The sequence below is a fragment of the Malurus melanocephalus genome, unplaced genomic scaffold, assembly GCF_030028575.1.
Source record: "Malurus melanocephalus ecotype Western Australia unplaced genomic scaffold, MMel_1.1 scaffold_6, whole genome shotgun sequence".
Lineage (NCBI taxonomy): Eukaryota > Metazoa > Chordata > Aves > Passeriformes > Maluridae > Malurus > Malurus melanocephalus.
In genome coordinates, this window is record NW_026623238.1 from 3,768,625 (window position 1) to 3,790,802 (window position 22,178).

The 22,178-nt window shown below is 36.8% G+C and overlaps 1 protein-coding gene across 2 annotated transcripts in view; it reads left to right on the forward strand.

Annotated features, from left to right (window-relative positions):
- The window catches only part of MYT1L (myelin transcription factor 1 like), a 216,919-nt gene that overhangs the window by 141,793 nt on the left and 52,948 nt on the right, over nucleotides 1-22,178 (forward strand). Inside the window, exons 4-11 of one of the 2 annotated variants that reach the window (XM_057371813.1) lie at nucleotides 642-732; nucleotides 3,014-3,121; nucleotides 6,323-6,534; nucleotides 12,428-12,675; nucleotides 14,926-15,162; nucleotides 16,878-16,999; nucleotides 17,362-17,424; nucleotides 17,921-17,989. In XM_057371813.1, the coding sequence (XP_057227796.1) occupies nucleotides 642-732; nucleotides 3,014-3,121; nucleotides 6,323-6,534; nucleotides 12,428-12,675; nucleotides 14,926-15,162; nucleotides 16,878-16,999; nucleotides 17,362-17,424; nucleotides 17,921-17,989 (1,150 nt within the window). The remainder of the gene's footprint in view (nucleotides 1-641; nucleotides 733-3,013; nucleotides 3,122-6,322; nucleotides 6,535-12,427; nucleotides 12,676-14,925; nucleotides 15,163-16,877; nucleotides 17,000-17,361; nucleotides 17,425-17,920; nucleotides 17,990-22,178) is intronic. The other variant, XM_057371820.1, reaches the window with a different exon arrangement.

Consider the following 22,178-nt stretch of genomic DNA (forward strand, 5'->3'; position numbering starts at 1 on the left):
TTTGTAGAGAATGCAAGTCAAAATTAAAGGATCCATTCTGCTTGCCATATAGATATGAATGGTATATCTATGTGGAAGCRAGCAGAATTGTCCCCTAGCTCAATCGGGCTGCCTTATTGTTAGGGTTAAATTCTGTTCAGGGTTGTACTGAGGTGTGTTTCAAATAATTCAGTGTTCTAGCAGTATAACTTGAGAGCAGATTTTCAGCTCATGAGTTTGATACTGTGTTTATAAAGCTGTGTATTAAGAATACATACATTTCCTGAAAGAATTTTTCTAGTCTGTAATTTTGTTTTGTATGGTTGCTAGCTCACCCTTTACTGTTGAGCTGATCTTTGCTCAGTGGTTTTGTATGAAGAAGATGTTGGGCGTCTTCTGCTTCACTGTTGCACCAGAGATGCATTTGTTTATAGGTTCTGTAACCTCCATAACTTTCACTGTTGCCCTGTGTTAATGAGCATAGGGTCACAATACTTAGTTCCCTCATCAGGCTTTATTGGCTATGTGTGTCACGTGTATTTTGAGGAATGCTGGTTGTTAATGAATCCTGCTTTGTTTTAAAATGGTTTCATATATACTGGGATTTGATTTTTTTTTCTTGTTTTCATACTCTGCTGTTTTCTCTTACTCTCCTTGTCAAGTTCTTGCCATGCATGAAAATGTTCTTAAGTGTCCTACACCAGGCTGCACAGGCCGGGGCCACGTAAATAGCAACAGGAATTCCCACCGAAGGTAAGGATGCCGTCGCTGGACACCAATCTAGAGGGAACAGTGCCTCCGAACTGCAGCCCTTCTAGCAGTCCATTGGAGGGGGGGGAGTGAGTGTGTGTCGTTGTTTTGTTCTGAAGATTGACAGATGGTGCTTCGTGTGCTTTATCCATTTTAAAGAGTAACATTTATTCATGTATTTTCTGAGAAGAACGAGTGTGTATTTGCTGCAGTATGGATGAATTGATCCACAGAAGACATTTTAAGCATCCTTAGTTTTTTGAGTGGACTTTTTTTCTTTTTGTTTTGATATTTGCTGAACAGCAGTGGTACAAAACAAGTGGTATGACTCCTCATGGGTGTGATGCAGGGACAAAGAAGGGTCTGTCAACATCATCAGGACTAGGACAGAGTTCTTGTTCTCACACTTCACTCTCCTTAGAAATTATTTTATAGTGCATGAAAAAATCTACTCTAATCCTGAAAATACTGGGGCTTTTTAATATATTAGAAACAGCATTTTAAGTACACAGGTATTAGCTTTCTTACTCAGCACAGTCTCAATCCTGAAGTACTAATTCAGCTAAAACTGAATAAGAACCTTGTCTTCTTAAGAAACATTAGGAAAATATCTCATTACATTCAAAAATGAGAAGGCAGAATTATTAAAAATAAGTATTCTAGTTAAAAAAAAAAAAAAAAGGTCAAGGAAAAAAGCAACTTTTCTCTAGCTTCCTAAGATTAGTAATAGATTCTTAGGGAAGGGATGCTTTTGCCAATTCTGTCAAAGAAATTTTCAAAATGTTACTGTAATGTTTYGCACCTCATAATTTTCCCACAGAACAATACTAAAATCTTGTATATTTCTTTACAATTTAAAAGACCTAGAAAATGTGGGTAAGAGGGTAAAAGGAACTATGCAATGTTCCTGTTATTRAATTCCTTTTTACTGTTAATAGTAGGTTTAAGGGATTACAGGTACTGGACATTCAGTCTTATCAAGCTCTAGGTTACTACAGCCCCTCATAYCAGCTGCATTTCCCCCAGAATAATCTTGTGGGTTCCAGCCTGTCTGCAGTAAGCTCTGGTACCCCTTTTTTCTCTGCAGTGATGCTGCCAGTAYATGCAGCAAAAACCTCTGCGAAGGCTTTATGGGAGTTACTGCTGCTTGAAGCAGCATTCACTTCTGGTTGAATATCCACTGGAATATTTGAGGTGTCTGAGGAAGAGCGGTGTCAGTGGAGCGCAGCCGCCCCCTGGCACGACTCCAGAGCTGCACRGAGCTCCCTCAGCCTCTGCAGAACTGGGGCAGCGAGGGCGGGCGGGGGRAGCACTCTGCAGTCGCTGCTCACCTCTTTCTGCAGCTTTTGGGGCATTTTTCTCTACTTCACTTTTTTCTTTTTTTTTTTCACTTCTTTCCTGTAAAGAAGGGAACATCTGGGAATACACTGATTTGCCTTTCATTTTAATTTCTTTTCCTGTGGAGAGCACAGAGAGCTGCGGTCACATAAGCATGCAATAGACTATGACAAGGAAAGGAACCCCTCCATTGTCAGGTCACAGGGTTTTACAGCTTCACTAAGAGCACCATCTGCTGGCATCAATATATTTATTTTTCTCAGTTCTAAATCTTTTCTATAAGAATCAGGCTTATTATTGCCACTTCAATAATAGTTCAACACTTGCAGATTTAATTGAATTTCCRGTGCAGAAATGCTTTTCTTGTTACATCGTCTACTATCAGAAAGCATACTTTTGTGGCTGAAATTCATGAACAAACACAAACAGTTGACATGTAGATTTAGCAACCCAAGGCATAATTTTGCATTCATTTATATGCTTAGGAAAAAGATTGGAATTAATGGAGCTGAATAAGGTGTGAGGCAGCACAAGATTTGGCCTATATGGTGCTGTCATTTAATTGTCTTCAGAAGCCATTTCATTGGCAACATTTGTAGATGCATAAAGGTCACAAGTCTAACTTGTTCAGAGCTGCACAGTAGATTCCAGTTTATATTCTCCATTCTCCTCTCCGACTGGTATATTCCCTGGCTGACATCCATGAATAATCTACCCATGTACTGTGAGAAAAGAAGAGCAGATGTAAGATTTACCATGCAACTTTGAAAGCAGAGGCAAGGAAGTCTATTCTAGAGAAAATGCACATGACCAAAACACTTTTGGAAACCCTTTTCCTTCAGATTCTTCCTGATGCTGRCTAAGGAGGAGAAGGAGTAATTGGATCAGTGCTATAATGTGAAACTATGCAGGACAAGACAATTAAATTTCCTTTCTGTAATTGCAGCCTCTCTGGATGTCCTATTGCTGCAGCAGAGAAACTGGCTAAAGCTCAAGAGAAGCATCAGAACTGTGATGTGTCAAAATCAAACCAGGCATCAGATCGGGTTTTAAGGTATTAGAAATCACTATAATACTTATTCTTATGCAGAATTCAYCACACATTCACCTAATCTGAGAATTTATATTTATATACATTGTATATACATATATATCTCCTTTAAAGAAGAGTTAGAATTAGGGCTTCTGGATCCAATTCTCACAGTGTATTTTTCCCACTCAATTTTCATGGGGGAGGGTTGTTAATTATTTTGGCAAATACATGTAAAGCTGAAAAGCTCATTTTTGTCTTAGGCATTGTTTGGTGTAAAGATGACTGCTGGAGTGCAAAGTCTAAGAACAGTGTGAAAAAAGTTGGTATCTTTTGGGAATAAACTAATATTTACCGGTAAGTCTTGGTTTTTTCAGCAGGCTTTTACTAGTAAATATCAGTTTAAATTAAACCAGAAGCCCTATGTGCATTACCAAACTGGGAGTACACCTTTTGGCAGGACACTTTGAAAAGTGCCAGGTGTAGCTTAGATTCCAAAATAACATCAAACTTAGTTCTTTGTCTCTATTCTCCTCGTTCTCTGCCAGGAAGGACAGAAAGAGAGAAAAAATGTCCTAAATTGTCATAAGGGAAGGATCTTGAACCAATTTTATATGATTGGACCTCTTTTCTTCATCCATATAGGATTCTGCATTTATCCAAAGTTGTATCCAGCTTTGTGCTATTGTCTCCTCTTTTGAGATAGATGGATGGAAAAATATTATTTCTAAGGATCTGAAGTGTGAAGGATACATGTAAAGGAATCAAAKTTCCGCATGATTGTACCAGCCTTATGCTGATGATGCCCCAAAAGCTGCAGAATTTCTCCATGGATACTGCARTATCTGTGGGCTGGGATAGGTACATCCCTCCCAGCTGCCTCAAAGAGCGTGGAGGAAGTGCTGCAGCTTTAGTTCCCAGAATTTCCTACTTRTCCCATAGCTTTCTTAGTCTTTAGCTGTCTTCCAGATATAAGAMCTAATATGGCTACTTAAAGTTTTCTACTCTATTATCAACATCATTCTTTGAATATTCTCTTAAAAGTTCATCTAATCTTGATGGTCTTTTCAAAAACTGGWATTTCCATGGAACTGAGAACATAGAATTACAGTTCACATTTAAAAAAAAATTTCATCATTCCTGTTGACTTTGCTTTYCTTCTTCAGATTGTTTTTGATGGGCTTTACCTTAACTGCCCCAAGTTCAGTTTGGATAGCTTGGCACATGGCATCCCAGAGAGGTTCTTAGAAAAGAGTTCTTCAAATCCCATTAATTAAAAAAACTCTACTCTTTGCATGAATAAAACAGTTTCTCACTTGATGGAAAAAGACAGATCAAAAATGCAGTGGTTTTTACCACTGCTCATTACAGAGAAGCCACTGAAGTCAGTTGCCATAGAAGGCAACTGCTCAAAAGCAGCATCCAGTTTGCTGGCAAGCTCCCTAGGAAGTTGTTCTGCAATCTTTACTCGCTTGTGAGCTGCCTTGTGTTTCAGGTTTTATAAGCAACTCAAACAATTCTTTCATCTTGTCTCCTGCTTCCCTTTTACGTTTAAGTCATTGAAGTATTTAAGATGAAYTTGGCAACTATTTACAATATTTGCATGCCAGCAATTGATGGGTAGACAGAGATGTTTCAAGAGTAAATCTTGAATATTTGTCTTCATCCCAGTTTCCATTCTACCTGCATTTGAAAGTTCTTACTTAAAAAGACATCAAATWCATAGGACTTCTATTCCTCTGAAATTTTGGATTTGCCTCGAATGTACAGGATCAAAATTGCAGGGTTTTGGCTAAATATAGATTATCTTGAAACAGGATCAAACTATTTTTCATATCAGCTCATTGTATAAATAAGCCAACTGTACTTTGTGAGGAAGAAGTGTCTAAAGGAATGAGCATACGTAAATCAAAGGGAATAGTATGACTAATATGATTTGTTGGGTGATCTTTACATAAATATCCTGTCTAAATTCTATGAAAATAAATTCATTCAAAAAAACAYGACATAATATTCAAAACTTATTTCTTACTATTCATCTATCGCATTTCATTTTGTCAGTCAGCATGATGATACTTCTGATCTCAACTGAATTTATGTTCCTATGACTGTTCCTTSCCTTTCCTCTGGTTATAAATGCAGTAAAAAAAAAAGAAAAAAAAAAAGAATAAAAGTAAAAAGTACTTGATTATATGACTCTTGATTCCAGCAGAAGCACTTCAGGTGTGCTGTTCATCATCCTCACCTCCTGCTAAATGAACTAGGTAGACATGCAGCATGGTGTAGCAGTTGCTTCCTACAACCCAGTCATGTWTCACTTTCTTACATAGGTAGAGTTTGCAGGATCTGACCTTTGTTTACCTGCTTTGAGCTGACGACGTCTGTGTCCACATGCAGAAGATGGTGTGACAGTGGAGTTCGCTTCARCATTCTTTCACTGAGATTTCACAAGTTTTTCAAATGAGTGAATAACATCAATCACGGCTTCTTCTGACTGTCTTCCCTCATCCTAAATGAAAGAGATATTAAACTGAAAGAGTTTTATTTTGTATTAATTCTCAGAACCTTCCTTGAGGTATGCATCTGTGTGTCAGGAATTGCAGTTCCTGCGAGAACCTTGCATTTAAGGGCAAGGACCTGCAAGGCAGCAGCTTGGAGTCAGCAGAGCTTCTGAGACACTTCTGTGTATTTCTCAAGATTAACATGGATTTGTCTATTGAAGGATGAAACAGAAATAGTTACTTTTGAAAGAAGAGAGGAAAATAGCATGGAATTCTGTTGGAAGAAATTCAGAGGAAACTCCATTAATTAGGTGGAGCTTCCAGATCTACCTTTTCTTCTTGATATTTAAAGGAATTTGTCCAAACTTCTTCTGTCAGTCTACTTGCCCCTCTTTAATTCACCTCCCAAAAAAAAAATCTTTTTGCTGTGTGATGCAATTACACGGGGATGAGGAAACCCTGAAGTATTTTAAAACAGAATTTTAAAATACTTTTAGCTTCAGGATACATTTAGTGATATTAGAATTAATTTTGTCTAGRCTTTGTTCAAGGAAATATATATTGTTTGTCTGCTGAAAATAACCAAACTAAGGAAATGCAATAAAACACTGCTGTCTCTTGAGTACAAGAAATAACTAAGATTTTCTAATCTGAACTATAAATTATGCACAGACATAGTAAACTGAACTGCATCTAACAAACTGTACATATCTTTAATTTCTAGGCCCATGTGCTTTGTTAAGCAATTGGAGATCCCTCAGTATGGCTACAGAAACAATGTCCCCACCACCACACCCCGCTCCAACTTGGCCAAGGAACTAGAGAAATACTCTAAGACTTCGTTTGAATATAACAGTTATGACAACCATGCCTATGGCAAGAGAGCCATAGCTCCCAAGGTGCAATCCAGGGATATATCCCCCAAAGGATATGATGGTAGGAGGTGCACACTCTTATACATGAGAGACAAGTTTGCAGTTAATCATGTTGTTGTATATGTAAACATCATACAAATAAGACATGTTTTCATGTTCATACAGTATTATGAGGAATGCTGTCATATGTAAGTTATTTTAAAAGCTGTTTAGAAGAAGTGTTGTTTTATATGGTGCTTGCTCCAGGATTGTTGCACTGGCAAAAGACATCTCCAGCTATTAAGCTCCTGGGATGTATTGAGATGGCAATAAAAGCTAAGTAATAGAGATAATCCTTCTGTTACTATCTGGRAGACCGGGCCTCAAGGGTCACATTAGGGTTCGCGCCTCCGTACAGTAGTTCAGGTAACCCAGAAAGATAACATGCTTGCTTYGTGGGGATATGGAAGTACAAAACCTGGTTTCTCTTTGTGCTTCAGAAATCATTGCTACTGACTTAATGAGACATTTCTGCTTATTTTGTCCCCATAAATACACTGGTTGAATTCTCTGGAAAACCTAACATCATTAACATGTTTAGGAGAAGGCTGAGATTAGCTTCAGTTCAGGAGAAGACAATGGGTGGGATCAGTCAGGCAAAARGTTTCTTATTAGGGGAGAAAAAAACGCAGGATAAAGAAGGATTGTAGCTTTTGAAGACGTCAAGAATTTTTAAGAGCAATACCTTTATGTATGCATATATATGATATATGTGTATATATATATGCATATGTATAATATATGTGCATATATATTTATATATTTATATATTTATATATTTATATATTTATATATATATATATATATATAAAACTAAACCATGCCCTTTTCTTTTTTTTGAAAGCTAGCAGTTTATATTTTTGTTAAAATATTTGATGCTACACAGTGACTACTATAAGAAATTTCAGGCAGGTGTCATATATTTGTTTAGGAAAACAGAAAAAATGTGCTGTACAGAACTATGTATGCTGTTGTCTGAACACAGACTGACATTTAAAAGCAGTTAACTGAAGAAAGAGAAAATTACTGCAGCTCTTACCTTCATGTATCTGATATTTTGGATATCTTCCTTTCTCATAGTATTAACAGACATGTTCTTGCAATATAGCAGAAAGGAGAAGGGTTGTGAAAGGAAACCTATTTTTTTAGTAAAAGAGTTTTTTTTCTTTCCCTCATACCTTCATCTTACTTGTCTGTATTAGAATAAGGGCTTGCACAGGATTAAAGGTAAAATACTAATTGTAACTGTGGTTAGGAAGGTTATGAATATACATTAATATAAGGTAAATCAGGTATTAAATATTGTATGCATATTCTGCCTACTCTTGCAGAAAGGAGAGAATCAGAATGTTGCTGGGGTTCCTGTAAAAAAGCTTATTTTCAGATGAAATTACTGATGGATAAGTAACTGATACATATTTTTTTCATTTCAGGCCCTTTTTAAAATAAATAATAACAAACACCACTTTTTTTTCCCAATTTGCCAGAATTTAAAAAATGCATGTAACATTAAGCACAAGTTTRACAGTGGCCTTAAATAATAAAAGGCTCTGTTGATACAGGTCACTCTCTTTATGCACACTCAACTGCCTTTGATATAAATAGGAATTTTTCATGGATATGAGACTGGAACTYGGTCACTTCAGTACTCAGTAAGGTGAGCCAGAGAGGACTGAGAGACAGTGTACACATGTGATTCATGCTGGTCCAGCAGCTCTAAGGGGCTCTTGTGTACACAGAGCAGCGGAAGCTGGAGCGGGTTGGTTGCCAAACAAAGGTGACTCTATGGCTTTGTTCTGTGCTYCTGGCTCTGCAGAGGCAGTGCATGCTGTACCTGGTTCCAAGGGATGTGTGCTCTGTTTGGCCAGAAGGACCTGCCAACGTGGTTCCAGAGATGGGGCCTTATTTGAGGGTTTTTCCCCTGTTAGTGATATTCGTGAAACCTTTAGAATTCACATCTCTGAAATTTCAGAAGTACTCCAACATATTTGACTTAAATTAGCTCAGGAAAATCAGTTGAATTCTTAGAATTATTAAGTGAGATCCTGGGCCCACTGCTATTGTTCAAAAATTTTGGCACAGACTTTCAATGGAGCAAAGATTTTGCGGACAGTTATTGTAAATAACTCAATATGAAGGGGATTTCAGGAAGATACTCTACTTAAAAGAGGCGCTTTTCTTAAAACAACTCCACAGTATTTTTGGGTAGTAATATTTGTGTATTAAAAAATTACTTATTGCTACTAAAGACATTATGGAGCTCCAGAAAGCACATCTATTATGTATATCAGCATAGCATGTTTATATAAAAGAATATTCAGTTCTGAAAAGTTCATTCTGAAAAACGCTAAAGAATGTCTAAGGTTTGGGGCAAAGTGTGCAAGTAAACTGTTCTTTAATTCTGACTATATGAGAGAAGTTGTGTAAGGAGATGAAAAATCAATAGCTTCACATTTCAATTATTTTTTAATTATCAGCTAATACTGTATTTTCATGCTCAGAGCAGGGGATTATATGTTCAGCAAGTGTATGGTTGGGAGTGATGCAAACATAAATAGCTCCTTTGGATTGTTTCCTTGATACTTTTTCCAGTATGGCTTACTAAGAAACAAATAGAAAAGATATGTTTTGGATTGTTGGGTGGGTAATCTAGTAATTCTTGAGAAATTCTGTATTTATGGGCTTGTTTTCCCTTTGAAACCAGTTGCATAGTGTATTGGATGTTGGGCTTATGATATGCAGCAGTTAAGAACAGCAAGCAGTGGCGATGGCAGCACTTTCAGTTGCTCAGGTGACGGCAGGAATTGTTGTCATCCCACCAACAGGCCTGGGCCATTCTGTCAAAACAGTGGGAAAATGTTATGAGTGGGATTCATCTGACCATATCTAGAGTTTTATAATGTCAGCACCTACAGCTGAGCTCGGCACCCCTTTCAGATTCAGTGAGAAGGGTAGATGATTCTCTGATTCGATTCATCTTTTTCTGAAGTGCTTATTTAAAACTGGTCAGGTGAATCATTGCCTGAAAGTTCCTATTTCTTTCCACTGCCTGTATAGGAAGCCTATAATGACTAGGTTGGATATCTGAAATTAGGTGAGATGAATCTTTAATTGTGCAAGTCAGAAAAAGAGTTAAAACTAATTAATTTACAGTCAGTATTTAGACAGTATTGTGGATGAAGGTGCCTGCGCAGAGCTGAATTCCGCTCCAAAGGCCTTCCTTTGGTCTTCTGCGTGTTTGGGATCTCTCCCACTCCCCCACTTTTAATTAGTAAGAGGAGCCTGTAGATTTTTATATGTTCTTTGTAATCAGGCCCCAGGTCTATCTGATGGAAGCCCAGTTTGGGTGCAGCTGGTTAGACCTGTGTCTGTTTTCAGTGGAAAAGGTACTCTCCACGTTTGGTTTCAGTCTAGATGACAAAGCATAGTTGGTCTGCAGAGCTTCATAAACCTGGTGACACAGGGGTGGGCATTGTATCAAGCAGGATTATCTGATATTGAAACAGTGCAGCTTTCCCTTCATTAATGAACAGATTGATTTAATTCATTATAAATTGGTGATCTTTGTTTCTGCTGAAAAGCTAACGTGAAATGAACAGTCTGGGTTATGTGACATCTTCAAATGTACRACTACAGTAAAGTTAAGATAACCATGGCCATTTCTCTCTAAGTTTTGCTTAAATTATTGGTAATCTAAAAACTAATAATTGTGTAGCATGTTTATAGCACTTTATGTCTTCAAAGTGTTTTGCAAGTGAATCACAACACAACTAAATTTTAGAAGCAACTTTCTATTTATAGGGAAAATGAATTTGAGGGATAATGTAGTTTGACCAAGGCCACAGAGGAGTCCATATCAGAGCCTGCATGAGTTTCTAATGGTAGTCCTATGTATAAAAGCTGCCTCTTTCCCTCCCTCTCTTTAGCACACACATTGTCATATACATATATATATATATATAATTCCCATGTAATATGTCTCTTATGTCTGTCTAAATGTGACCTACTATAACAACACTAACACTTTTTCAAAATGACAAAAGTCTTTCTTGTTCCTATGATTTTTGAAAGATACTTCTAATTTGGCAGGTTCAGTGGTACAGGGTGCTTGCTGTGTTAACACAGTGGAAACTGAATTATTCAATTATTTCCTTCCTTAAGTATAGGAAAATYCTTGCATGTCTTGGATACCGTAAGAAAGTAACAATGGATAAGTGCTGAATTTTTAATGACCTCCACTGACTAATATATTAATAATGAAACTCTTGAGGAACAGTTCACAAATTTATTATTAGTGGATACCCTGCTAGTGTAGTGCTACTATGTGTTCAAAACAAAAAAWATGTGATGAATGTTTAGCATTCACTTCACTTAAAAAAAAATCACACCCTGTGCATTATGTGGCTTTCCTGAGAAAACTCCATCTGTTATGATTTAAGTGAAACACTATTTCCTTTGCAGTAAAAATAACGCCATGATTTTTTTTTTTTTTTCAGTTTTTTTGGAGAAAGGAGGATGACATAAGCTCTAGCAGAGACATTTTGCTTTCAGATTCTTCTTTTGAACCCTGCCTGCCTACTAAAGCAGCCCGTGGTTCACAAATGGGCTGTGCTCATGGGAGCAGATTATTATATGTATGACTGTTCAGACAAATACRGCTGAAGAGTCTGGCATTTAAATGGAGCCCATCACGGAAGAGCTCTGTCTAGGGCCTGACCTTTTTTGTATAGCTCTCTAATCAGCATGCTAGTTGGTTATTGTTACACTGTGCTATAAGGTACCATCTCTGCAGTATACCTTTCCATCTTAAGGGGAAGTAGTTGCTGTAATATGCATGGATGTATCCTCTGACCTTGATGCTTATTTTTTTCTGAAAATACTTAAACTTTTAGATTTTGGAGACGAGCTCACACTTTCTTGCATTTTTAATAAACCTTTTGAAACAATTCATCKGGGAAGAGGGTTGGAGACATAAGTGGGCTAATAGGACTGCTTTCCCTTGTTGCTGTAATCCCTTTGGCTGCAAGGAGCATTACTCAAAAGCAGCAACAGTGCTGCCTTGTGTTTAGATAGGCTGGACRTGAGCACTGTCAGTGCCTTGGCTCTTCTGTGTCCGCCTGTGGTTGTGCTGGTCAGAGCACAGCTGGGCCTCACTGCCTGCAGCTTTTGTCCTTACTGGTTTTATGAAAAGTTGTAGGTGCTCAGGGTRTTTGAAAGAGGGGGACTTATCACTGGTACCTGTTGCCAGTTAAACGGCCATTGCTTCTGCCTGTGTGCAAGTCAGGGCAAAACCCACACATATCAACCACCTTTTTTCTCCTATTGTGCTCCTTTGGAATGGCCAGTGCCATAACATTTGCCTGTGGTGTAGGAGGAAATAAAGCCTTTAGGAATCCCGGGGTGTTTGAGGACATATGGGTGGTGCTGTGGCCCAGAGGCCAAGTTCATCAGCCTTGCAGTGGTTTTGATCTCCAATAGCTCTGGGGAGTTTTAGGCCTTAAAATAACAGTTCCTCATGTAAATAGGAAAAGGTCCCATAGTGTTACGTTGCCCATCATTAATAAAAATTAATCAGTTGAGCAGATTGTACCTTCTGTCTGACTATATATGTGGGGTAAAAGCAGTGTTTCTGTGTTTTTATTGTTTTATAAATCCAGCCTGTTTGTCAGAATGATTCATGATCATGTCATGCAGATTTTTACAGGAGGTTATTTCATACAAACTCACACATGTAGCATATAAAACTCACTGACAGAAATCAAGAAATACAGCCATCATTCTTATGCGGGCTTTTTTTTTTTTGGCATTGGTTACTGTTCCTCATTATAAATTTCACCTCCAGCAGTTTGTTTTCCTCTTCACTTACGCAGAATGCTCCTTCTTTTGAGTCATCCTTGTCATATTTCTTCCCACAGCTAAACGCTACTGTAAGAATTCAAGTCCAACCAGCAGCACAACAAGCAGTTATGCCCCTAGCAGCAGCAGCAATATGAGTTGTGGTGGAGGCAGCAGTGCCAGCAGTACCTGCAGCAAGAGCAGCTTTGACTATACTCATGACATGGAGGCAGCACACATGGCTGCTACCGCTATTCTGAATCTCTCCACCCGCTGCAGGGAGATGCCTCAGAACCTCTCCACTAAGCCTCAGGATCTCTGTGCAAGGGTAAAAAATAGTAAATCTGTTTGTTGATGAAGATTTCTCTTAACTGTACTTGCTCTGTGGCCCTGAATAGCTTTAGTAAAGCTTGCCTTTTTTTYCCCCTCAAAATTAACATAATCTGGTGGCTCTGCTAAAGCAGGGAGGAAAAAAAAAAAAGAAAGATACAAATTGCTCATGAGTATCGCAGGGAATCGTGATGGTTTTATAAATTAATGATACAGATACTATGTACTCCTTTTTAAAATTTGTCTCTCACTATAATTATAAAAGATGTTTGGATTGCTCAAGTGGTATTAATTGCACTGTTTGGGTTTGGGTTTTTTGCAAAATTTCTGATTCGTACATTTTGCGAAAGGATTGAGATTTAACTCTGCATTTTCATTTAAAAGTCACAAATGGGACATAAGCTTGTAAGATTCACTACAAAGAAATCTGTGCTACTGTATGTTACAATTTCTTACCTGTCTGTGATATCATAGTTCTTAAGTCAATGCATAATACATTTGAAATGAACMAATCCTCCAGAACAGGTGACTTAAAATGTGCTTAACAGTATTTCAGGGTCACTAATGTTCTGTACATTCACAGAGCCTCAGTCTATTATAATTTGGCCATACAGATACAAATAAAAGCTTTTGTCATTAAGCTTTCTATATTAAGAAAAAGCAATGCACTATTAACATTTGTTAAAGATTTAGGAGATTTTTAAAAAAAATGTAACTTTAAAGTTTTAGCTCTGATAGCTGTTGAAAAATGAGTATTTAACATGCAGAAGCAAACAGTATAGTGCTGCCTATAGGAGACCACTAGATGGCTGAGCAGACAGATGCAGTRCAGAGGAAACATTTTTATTGTGCTTGTAGAGAGATTTTGAGCTGGCAGACATGTTCTGTTCTTCTCCTATAGACAGAGGTTTGCTTTCCTTTATTGTGCAAACCCGCTCATGTATTGATTATTCACAACAAACTGAATCTGCAGCAGTAGGTATTTGTAATAATTACAATCTAAGCCAGAATGGGCTTTGTTTTCAACTGCTGYTTTTTATATTAATTTATTTAATGCTGTTCAAGAGGGAAATCTCTTCGTGGCATGTCAATAAATGCAGTTGTTCTGTATTCAGTACAATGGGAGAAGTTGAAATAAAATGCTAAAAATCTTCTGTGTCTAAGCCAGAAAGGGCCTCTTTCCTAATGTGTCCCTCTGTATTGCAACTGAAGGAATGAGTCTGAGGAGATAAACAAGTACTTTGTAAATTAAATTAGCAGGATAGCAGCAATTAGATATAGGCTCTGACAAAAGGCAGTAATTCAGAAAGAGAGATTTGCATTCACAGTGCTTTCCTGCAGCTCTGTTGTTACTCAAGAGGAAAGGAAGTCACCAGACATATGAGGAGTTGGTCACATTCACATTAGTGAAATTTCTCATGGAGCATTTCCTTTTTGGGAATATGAGGGATCCTGTGTGGGCATTTTTATCTTATCTGTCCTTAGTTTTTAAATTTTATGTTCATTTTAATATATCTTCTTTGTCCCCATCTGAAATAATAGACARCACTTGTTTGTTTCTGCAAAAGAGCCAATACTGACCCCATTTTTCACAATACTAATTGTTACAGATATTGGCACAAATTATTATCACGATAGATACAYGAATTGGTAATGCATGTTCATCTGCAGGGAAGGAGCTGTGAAACTTGAATGCACTTCCTCTTTCACAAATAGTGTCCAAAAAGACTTTGTTACCCTACCTCCCTGTTCWATTTTCTGACATTATCTATTTGAGCATTGACTACTAATGTTAAAGAAAGAAACAAAGATTATTTGATGTTACCTGGTTTTTGTTACTCTAATCACCCAGACAGATGTCAGGACTGAAAACAGAATTGTTCAGCTGTTACATCACAGGTTACCTCACCTGTCACAGAATAAATCAAGAACATAAAGACAATGGCAAGAAAACACATTTAKAGATTTCTCCTTTATATATCAGATTTTGCACCTCTGTGCTGGGTGGCAGGAGGGGTACTGARGACTCCCCCCTTTCCCCCCAAATTAGCCATTCAGGAAGAAATCTACTTTAACAGCATTAATGTTGTGTAACAGCACCATGCTATGTGTAGGAGGGGGCTCAATGCTTACAATCTATACAGGAATGGAAAAGCATTTTATCATTCTGCTAGGCAATCAGATTGAAGAAGAGGTAGCAGTTTGCCAGTGTGAAGCCAAATTAACAATATTTTTCTTATTTTGACAGAATCCTGATATGGAAGTCGATGAAAATGGGACGTTGGATCTGAGCATGAACAAGCAGAGGCAGCGAGATGGTTGCTGTACCATTTTGACCCCACTGGAGCCAATGTCCCCACAACGGCAAGCAGTGATGAACAACCGGTGTTATCAACTGAACGAGGGTGACTGCTGGGACTTGCCAGTGGACTACACTAAAATGAAGCCAAGTAGGATAGATGAAGATGATTCCAAAGAGATTAATGTATGTCTTTTTCATCTGTATAGTTCTTGTTGCAGTCTAATTTTGGTGATTCATTAATTGTCTGCAATTTGGAGGAATATAGGAAGCAAAATTTTTATGTGATAAAACTGGTGGTTTTCTACAAAAAGGACTTTCTGCTGGTTAATCTCTAGGACTGTATCATGTTGGCACACATCTGATCTGTGACTAAGTTCTATAAGACATTTGAACCATGAATGTGAATCATGTTTTCTAACAGCATCATCTTGTTAACAAATATTTTCTGCAGTAAAGATGTTTTGCTATATCCAGCTTACGTTACTCTGTAAAAGCAAGTTGACATAACCATGCAGTACTTGGGATAATCAGCTCTGAAGACAAGATATTCTCTTSAATTTTGAAAACCATAAATGATGTGCTGAGTATTTGAAAGCATGTATTACTTAGAAACCAATTTAAACAAAGCAGCAGAGTATAATGTAAGCTTTCAAGTATTTCAACTAATCTTCTAGATTACTTATATACTATTGATAGCTCTGTGTGTAAGGGCCTGTATTAATGAAATATTTCTTTCAAGAATACAAAGAAGGGATATAAGAAAAGAGTGTTACTTTTCTACTTATAGTACCAAGACAACAGCAGAACACTTTAAACAGAAGAGGCAAATAATGAAAATATGTTGGTGAATTTATATTACTTATGGAAACAGAATAGACAGGACACTGARGAGGTCTGCTGACAAGGTTCAATGCCACTGCTTTTTTCTCTCAGGTTTTAACCCTTATCCATCCTGCCGGCTTAAAAGCTTGTCCTCAATTCAATTTAGCTGTTTGAAAACTTCTAGAGATTGATTTTTCRTTTACAACAGAAAATTAGGCTAATCATTTGTGTATGGCACAGTTCTTGCCAATTTTAATTAAACCATAAAACTATTCTCAATATCTTTGAAATATATARCAAAGTAGCATTTTCACTAGATAGCCTGAGTGCATTCTAGCTTTGGTGACATAGTTTTGTTATTAATTTCACTGAAGTAGGCAGGAAATCTGTCACTGTCAAGGAAACGTGAGGTAAAACAGCATGGTTTTTCAGAGTACCAACTCTCTACTTCTACGATGTTGTGTATAGCACCATCTKCAGGAATCCCTGCATCCCTGCATTTAGCCACTGCATTCCTGAAGTAGATGAGTTTGAATTTCTGAATCCATCAGATTACAAATTATGCCATTCTGTCTTGCTAGACAGATCCATTGAGATATGTCCTAGACTGAGATTCTACGTGTAAATGTTAAGATTGCTCCTCTTTCATCTTTGATATTTTCTAAATCCTTAAAATGCTATTTAAGATGGTTTTTTGATGCATAAGATTTTGTATTTAGTCATCCTTCKTGCATTTCCTCTGTTGTGCAGTGACTGTAGGAGAAAAAGCTTATTCTTTAGAGAAAAATAATAYGACAGCTATAGAAAAAACTGGAGTTTCTCCTTTTTTTTCTAGTTAAATAAATGATATTTCACATATTGTGAAGTCTTCCAAATATTCAGATGTTATTCAAAAGTTTGGCAGGTGAAAGAATATAAAATAATTTCATTAATTTTCTCTGTCAGAATAGGATAAGAAGGAGATATCATCAGAATAGGATAAGAAGGAGATACCATCTGATGACTCTGCTTTGCATTATTTTATGAAATTTGTGATCTTATCTAGCTGAAATTAATGTGTATATATTTGCCTGTAGCCGGAAGATTTGGATCCTTTCCAAGAGGCACTTGAAGAAAGAAGATATCCTGGTGAAGTTACAATCCCAAGYCCTAAACCCAAATACCCTCAATGCAAAGAGAGCAAAAAGGATTTAATAACGTAAGCATAATGTGAGGTGAAATTATTTATCTCCTTTTAACTTTTTCTCTCTTTGTCTTTTTTTAAACCAACGAATACATATACGCCTTGCAGTATGAGCATGCAACATTTGCAGCATATAAATGTTTCAAACTGCCAGTTAAGTAAAGTGATAAGCTAATGTGTATTTGCTTGTTCTTAATGATGCTATATTGTATTGAGACGCCATTTTCATTTAAACCTGTTCATTTTGCAGCTTTTCGATTAGGATGCTTAAAACCCCTTGCAGTCATTGCAGCTAAACTGGAAACAATGAAACTTTTAAAAGCTTTTTTTTAAACATACTTACTATTTTGGCTGTTTTTGTTTTTGTTTGGTGGCAGATGTCCAACACCAGGGTGTGATGGGAGTGGTCATGTGACTGGTAATTACGCCTCACATAGAAGGTGTGACTTCATTTTTTTCATGGTGGATTCTGTCTTTTCAATTTATTGTTTTCAGCTTACCTCAACAATGCTGTCAAAGTAAAACGTTGAACTATGTGTTAACCCTTTGAGTAATATATGTTGATCTTAAAAGCATGCTAATTTGTGTGTTGTATAAACGTCTTTTATTTTTAAATAGATTACTAAAATTTCCAAAGTATTCTTAAGCATTTCAGTAGTTAACCCAGGACTCTCCAATTTTTTTTTATATTTTTCTAGTTCATAGAGAAACAAACAAACAAACAAGAACATTTACAGTATGTAATTTTGGAAGTAATGTTGATAACTAAATATATTCAGAGGGTTAACTATATTACAGAATTCAATATTACAGCACTTGCCCCATCGCTTTTCTGCATTACAAACTTTTACTTTTTAATTTTTATGTTGTGTTTGTTTGAGAGTGTTCAGTTAATGAGAAGATTAACATACTTGTATGTCCTGCCATGTCTTACAGTTTATCTGGCTGTCCCTTGGCTGACAAAAGCATTCGAAGTATGCTGGCCACAAGCTCACAAGAACTCAAGTAAGATATAAAGAACAAATATTTTCTTTATAGATATTTCTTTGACTGCAATTTTGCATACTGGATCAGAAATTAGAAATGCTGTCTGGAGAGCTGCTGCAGAAGGGGCTGATCCTGCTTGGAACATGCATTGAAGTCTCTAGAAATTCCATGCAGGGTGCTCAGTGCATAACTCTGTTGACCTAGTATGTCCTTTTGTGTATCCATTAGGTGATAGGGATGGACAAAAGACAGAACTTGTGGAATTCCAGCTTAATGTTTGAATTCCTATTCAAAATTTCCTAATTTTTTTCCAAGAAATTTTGGAGTTTTCTAATTAGGACAAAAAATTCCCATACAATTAGACTGATGAAACACTTMTGATTACACAAGCAGTAAAGCACTGCAGTTTCTCAGACATAGTTAGAGGGAAAACAATTTGTTTTTCCCAAACACTTGCATAATTTTCTCCAGATTCATAACATTGCTACCAGCCTAATGCAATTTCTCATGTGACTATGTTTTTTAATGCTTACGTAGTTATCCCCTCTTTACAATGAGTTCCTTACAATTCCTTTTAATTCTTTGGGGTAACAGTTGTGAACAAAGAACATTAGAGAATCCTAAGACTTAGCTTTGCTCTGTCTTCCTGCACATATGCTCTACTGCAACTCTCTGTGTGGAAGAACTACAGCATTTATTAGTGCTATGACAAGGTGGCAGTCCTGAGTTGGTAATTTGGTTAACATGGAAGGATGTTCACAGGAAATGAGGAAAATTTGGTAGGGAGAGTATGAATTGATACCTTATGCTGCCATGCTTAGCAGTATTCCATCTTTACAATTCATTTCTTGAGTTCAGTAGATATACTGATTAAAAAAACAATGTAAACAGTGAGAAAAATAAGAAAGCAAGCATGAGAAACTGCTGGAATAAGGTTTCTCTCTAGTTTTGCCTAATCTAGTTGCTAAATATAAACGACACCTGCAAAATTTCCAGTTGATTTCCCACRAAGTTAAAATAATGTTTTGAAGCGATTAGTTTAGGTCATGCTGGTATATGCTGCCAGAAGAATATGTGATGTGCAAAAGGGGTTGCAACTGAGATCAAGGAAAACATTTAACTATAAGTAGAGGAAGACATCCCAGAGAAACTCAGATTTGGACCTGGGTTTTGGGTTGGGATGGGTCAAGTGGTAGAAGTTTGAGGAAATGTAAATGCRTAAGCAAAACACAACTAAGATTCTTGAGGCAGCATGACTATTTAAAGTACAAACTTTGCTGCTTTAACCCTTTATAAAGTTTCTGCTTAGGAAGGTGTTTCTGAATTACCTATCTCCTCTGTCTTTCTCAGACTTTTGCAGTCAAGTCTGCCTGGAGAGATGAGAAAGAGAAAAAACCCAAACCATTTAAACTTGAGATCCTGCTTCTATGTCATACCACTCTTTCTACTTATTTCAAGTTTTGCCTAAGCAAAAAGAACAAGATAAAGTTACATTTTAGGCTTGAAATCTATAATTCATTATTTATTAGCATAAATTATTAATTTAGCATTTATCAGTATACCTATTGAATGCCTAAAACTCTGTTAAGTTTGAAAATGACAGAATTTTAAACAGACCTACTTAACTCAGWTCTCTTTTGTATTTGCACTATATGGCAATTCTTAATTTTATGACCATATATTTTTCCACAGGATAACAAAGTAATTCATTGCACAGGGCAGATAGTAATCACTGCATAAGCAACTAATTAATTTCTTCTCTTTTCCTCATTATCCCATGTGAGGCCCTGTTTGCTATTCACTACAGTTTTCTCAAACTGCACTCTGAAGATACAACTACTAATTCATTCACACATTTGTCACTACCATTACATCTGAGTGTTTCCTAATTAATTTAGTTATAAAAAATTMGTCTATTTTCATTTGCAGTTATACTCTGAAGTAAGTCACCATTGGAATTATTCCCATTTTAGACCAGAAAAATTAGGCATATGATTTTGATTGCTCAGTTTGATACTTTTAGGACTCAATTTGTCARTTCTTCACATTGTAGGGAACTGTATAGGTTCAAACCCTTGAATTTGCCTCGAGTTGTGGAAATTCAGCAGATCTATGTAATATAATTGACCCTTTATGAAAGGGGATGAACTCTGCAGAAAAAGCAGGAGAGACCAGTTCCAGAGCAGCCACACTGTCCTTTCTCCTATCCCAAAACTCTGATCAGTCCCAGCTTCCACTTGGCCCATTTACCCTGTCCTGTTTTTCTTCATCATTTTTTCTACATTGTTCCTTGTTTGAATCTCCCTTTTCTGATCAGTTCATCTCCTGCCTCCATCACATTTATATTTTTATTGTCCTCTGTCTCAACATCCTGTGAAGTTGGTACAGAGACAGAAATAAAGCATCTTAGCATTTCTCACATGTATTTGAAAGCAGGGAAGTAGGAGTCCTATGGATGGGAATATCCTTTATGCAGCTCTCATTTATGCTCTTGTTCTCTGCTTAAGATGGAAGATGTGGTCATGTAAATGTAACGTGCATGCACAAAGCAGCTAAACCAAAGATACATAAGTGAATTTGATTTTGAAATTTTTCAACTGTGAAGTACTTMATTTACATCTGTTATATTTCTGTGTATGAGGTCTGGGAGTATAATTTCCTTGTTTCTAAAATGAGCAAGCTGAAAAGAAGCAGAAATTCCATAATATGGCCCTCTGTCAGGCCACCAGCCACCATGAGAAATTTTGGAATCTGCTGTATAGCCTGGGCTGCTGTCATAGCCAACAGTRGTAGAAGGTTTAGTGATCTGCATGGGCTGACACCAGGAGGAGATGGGGAACATTGCTGGGATGTTTCACACATATTTGCTGACAGCAGAAAGTAGTGAGAATCAGTAACCTTGGCTCCTGCCCTAGGCTGTAGAGGGAGATGTATACATATTTTTTGCCTGTATTCCCAAGCTGAGATCCCTTCTGTCCTATCCCTACCAATCTGTAMTGTTCTCATCTCTTCTTCATCTTTTATTCCTTGTTCAGGTTTTCAGTGTAGTTTTTTCCATTCTTCCATAAAGATTTCAACCTCTGTAAAATTCTTGGCAAATRCTTGTTTACTATGTAAGATATAGAGAACAAATGATAGTGTGGTAGAAGAATYGATAGTGCAGCATAGGAATAATATTTCTAGACTGCATAGTTTGGAAGGATTTAATGCTACCTGGAATTTTGTTAACACACTGATYTTTTTGTGTCCCAAATAACAAATGAAATAGCAGATACTTCAAATAATACTCATTAATAATATCAGTCAGGTAATATTCATGATCAAAATAATATAAGAATCCTAAGAAGTTAGCAAAATGTTTATTTCGCTTAATAGTACTGCGTTTTAAAAATTGTGGCTCCAGGAGTCCATTACTCACATTTCCTGGCTCTCAGAATAATAATGTTGCTACTTTTCAATTAAATTGTTCCAGGGTCAGCATAGTTATTCCTTACCACCCCTGTTTCTCATCTATGAGGGTTCTTGCTCAGGCTTACCATGCAGATTGCRAATTTTTCACTTTTGCCCAAAGCTCAGGTGGAAAAGTGAGAGCCTTTGTGCCTACAGTTACAGCCTGGTCAGTGATCTCCAAATAACTGAAGAATATCTTTTGCTTTAATTCTTAGTTACTTCGGCTGGGAAAAAAAATAAAAGACATTGGCAGCTTTAAGGCTGTCTGAAGAAATGAGTATCTGTCAAGGATCCAAAACTTTTCCAATATTATGATTTTGGTTGTAGTACTTGTGAAAAGCAACTAATTTTTAAAGGACCTAGGGACATTATATTGATGAGTAAAGTTAACCATGACAGGAAAGCAGTTAACAGCCCACCCAGAGACAGTGACCAATATTAAAGTATTCATAAGTTAAATTTGGTGTAATCTTACCCAGGGSCTTTTTGTTATCAGTTTTCTTTATTTATCATAGCAGGTTTTTCTAACAGTTACAATTACTTCAAAACTGCAATCCCACTGTGGAGTTATAAAATCATACTGGTTTGTATTATGGAGTTATACTGTTAAAAACAACATTTTGAAGCATTTTATATCTTATTCAAAATAAATTTTAAAAAACCCCTCAGCAATCCAAAGCTAAAATTAATTATTGTTTTTAAAAAGACACATTTTGTTCATCAGTAAATCAATCCCAGCTAAAAAGAAGTTTTACTG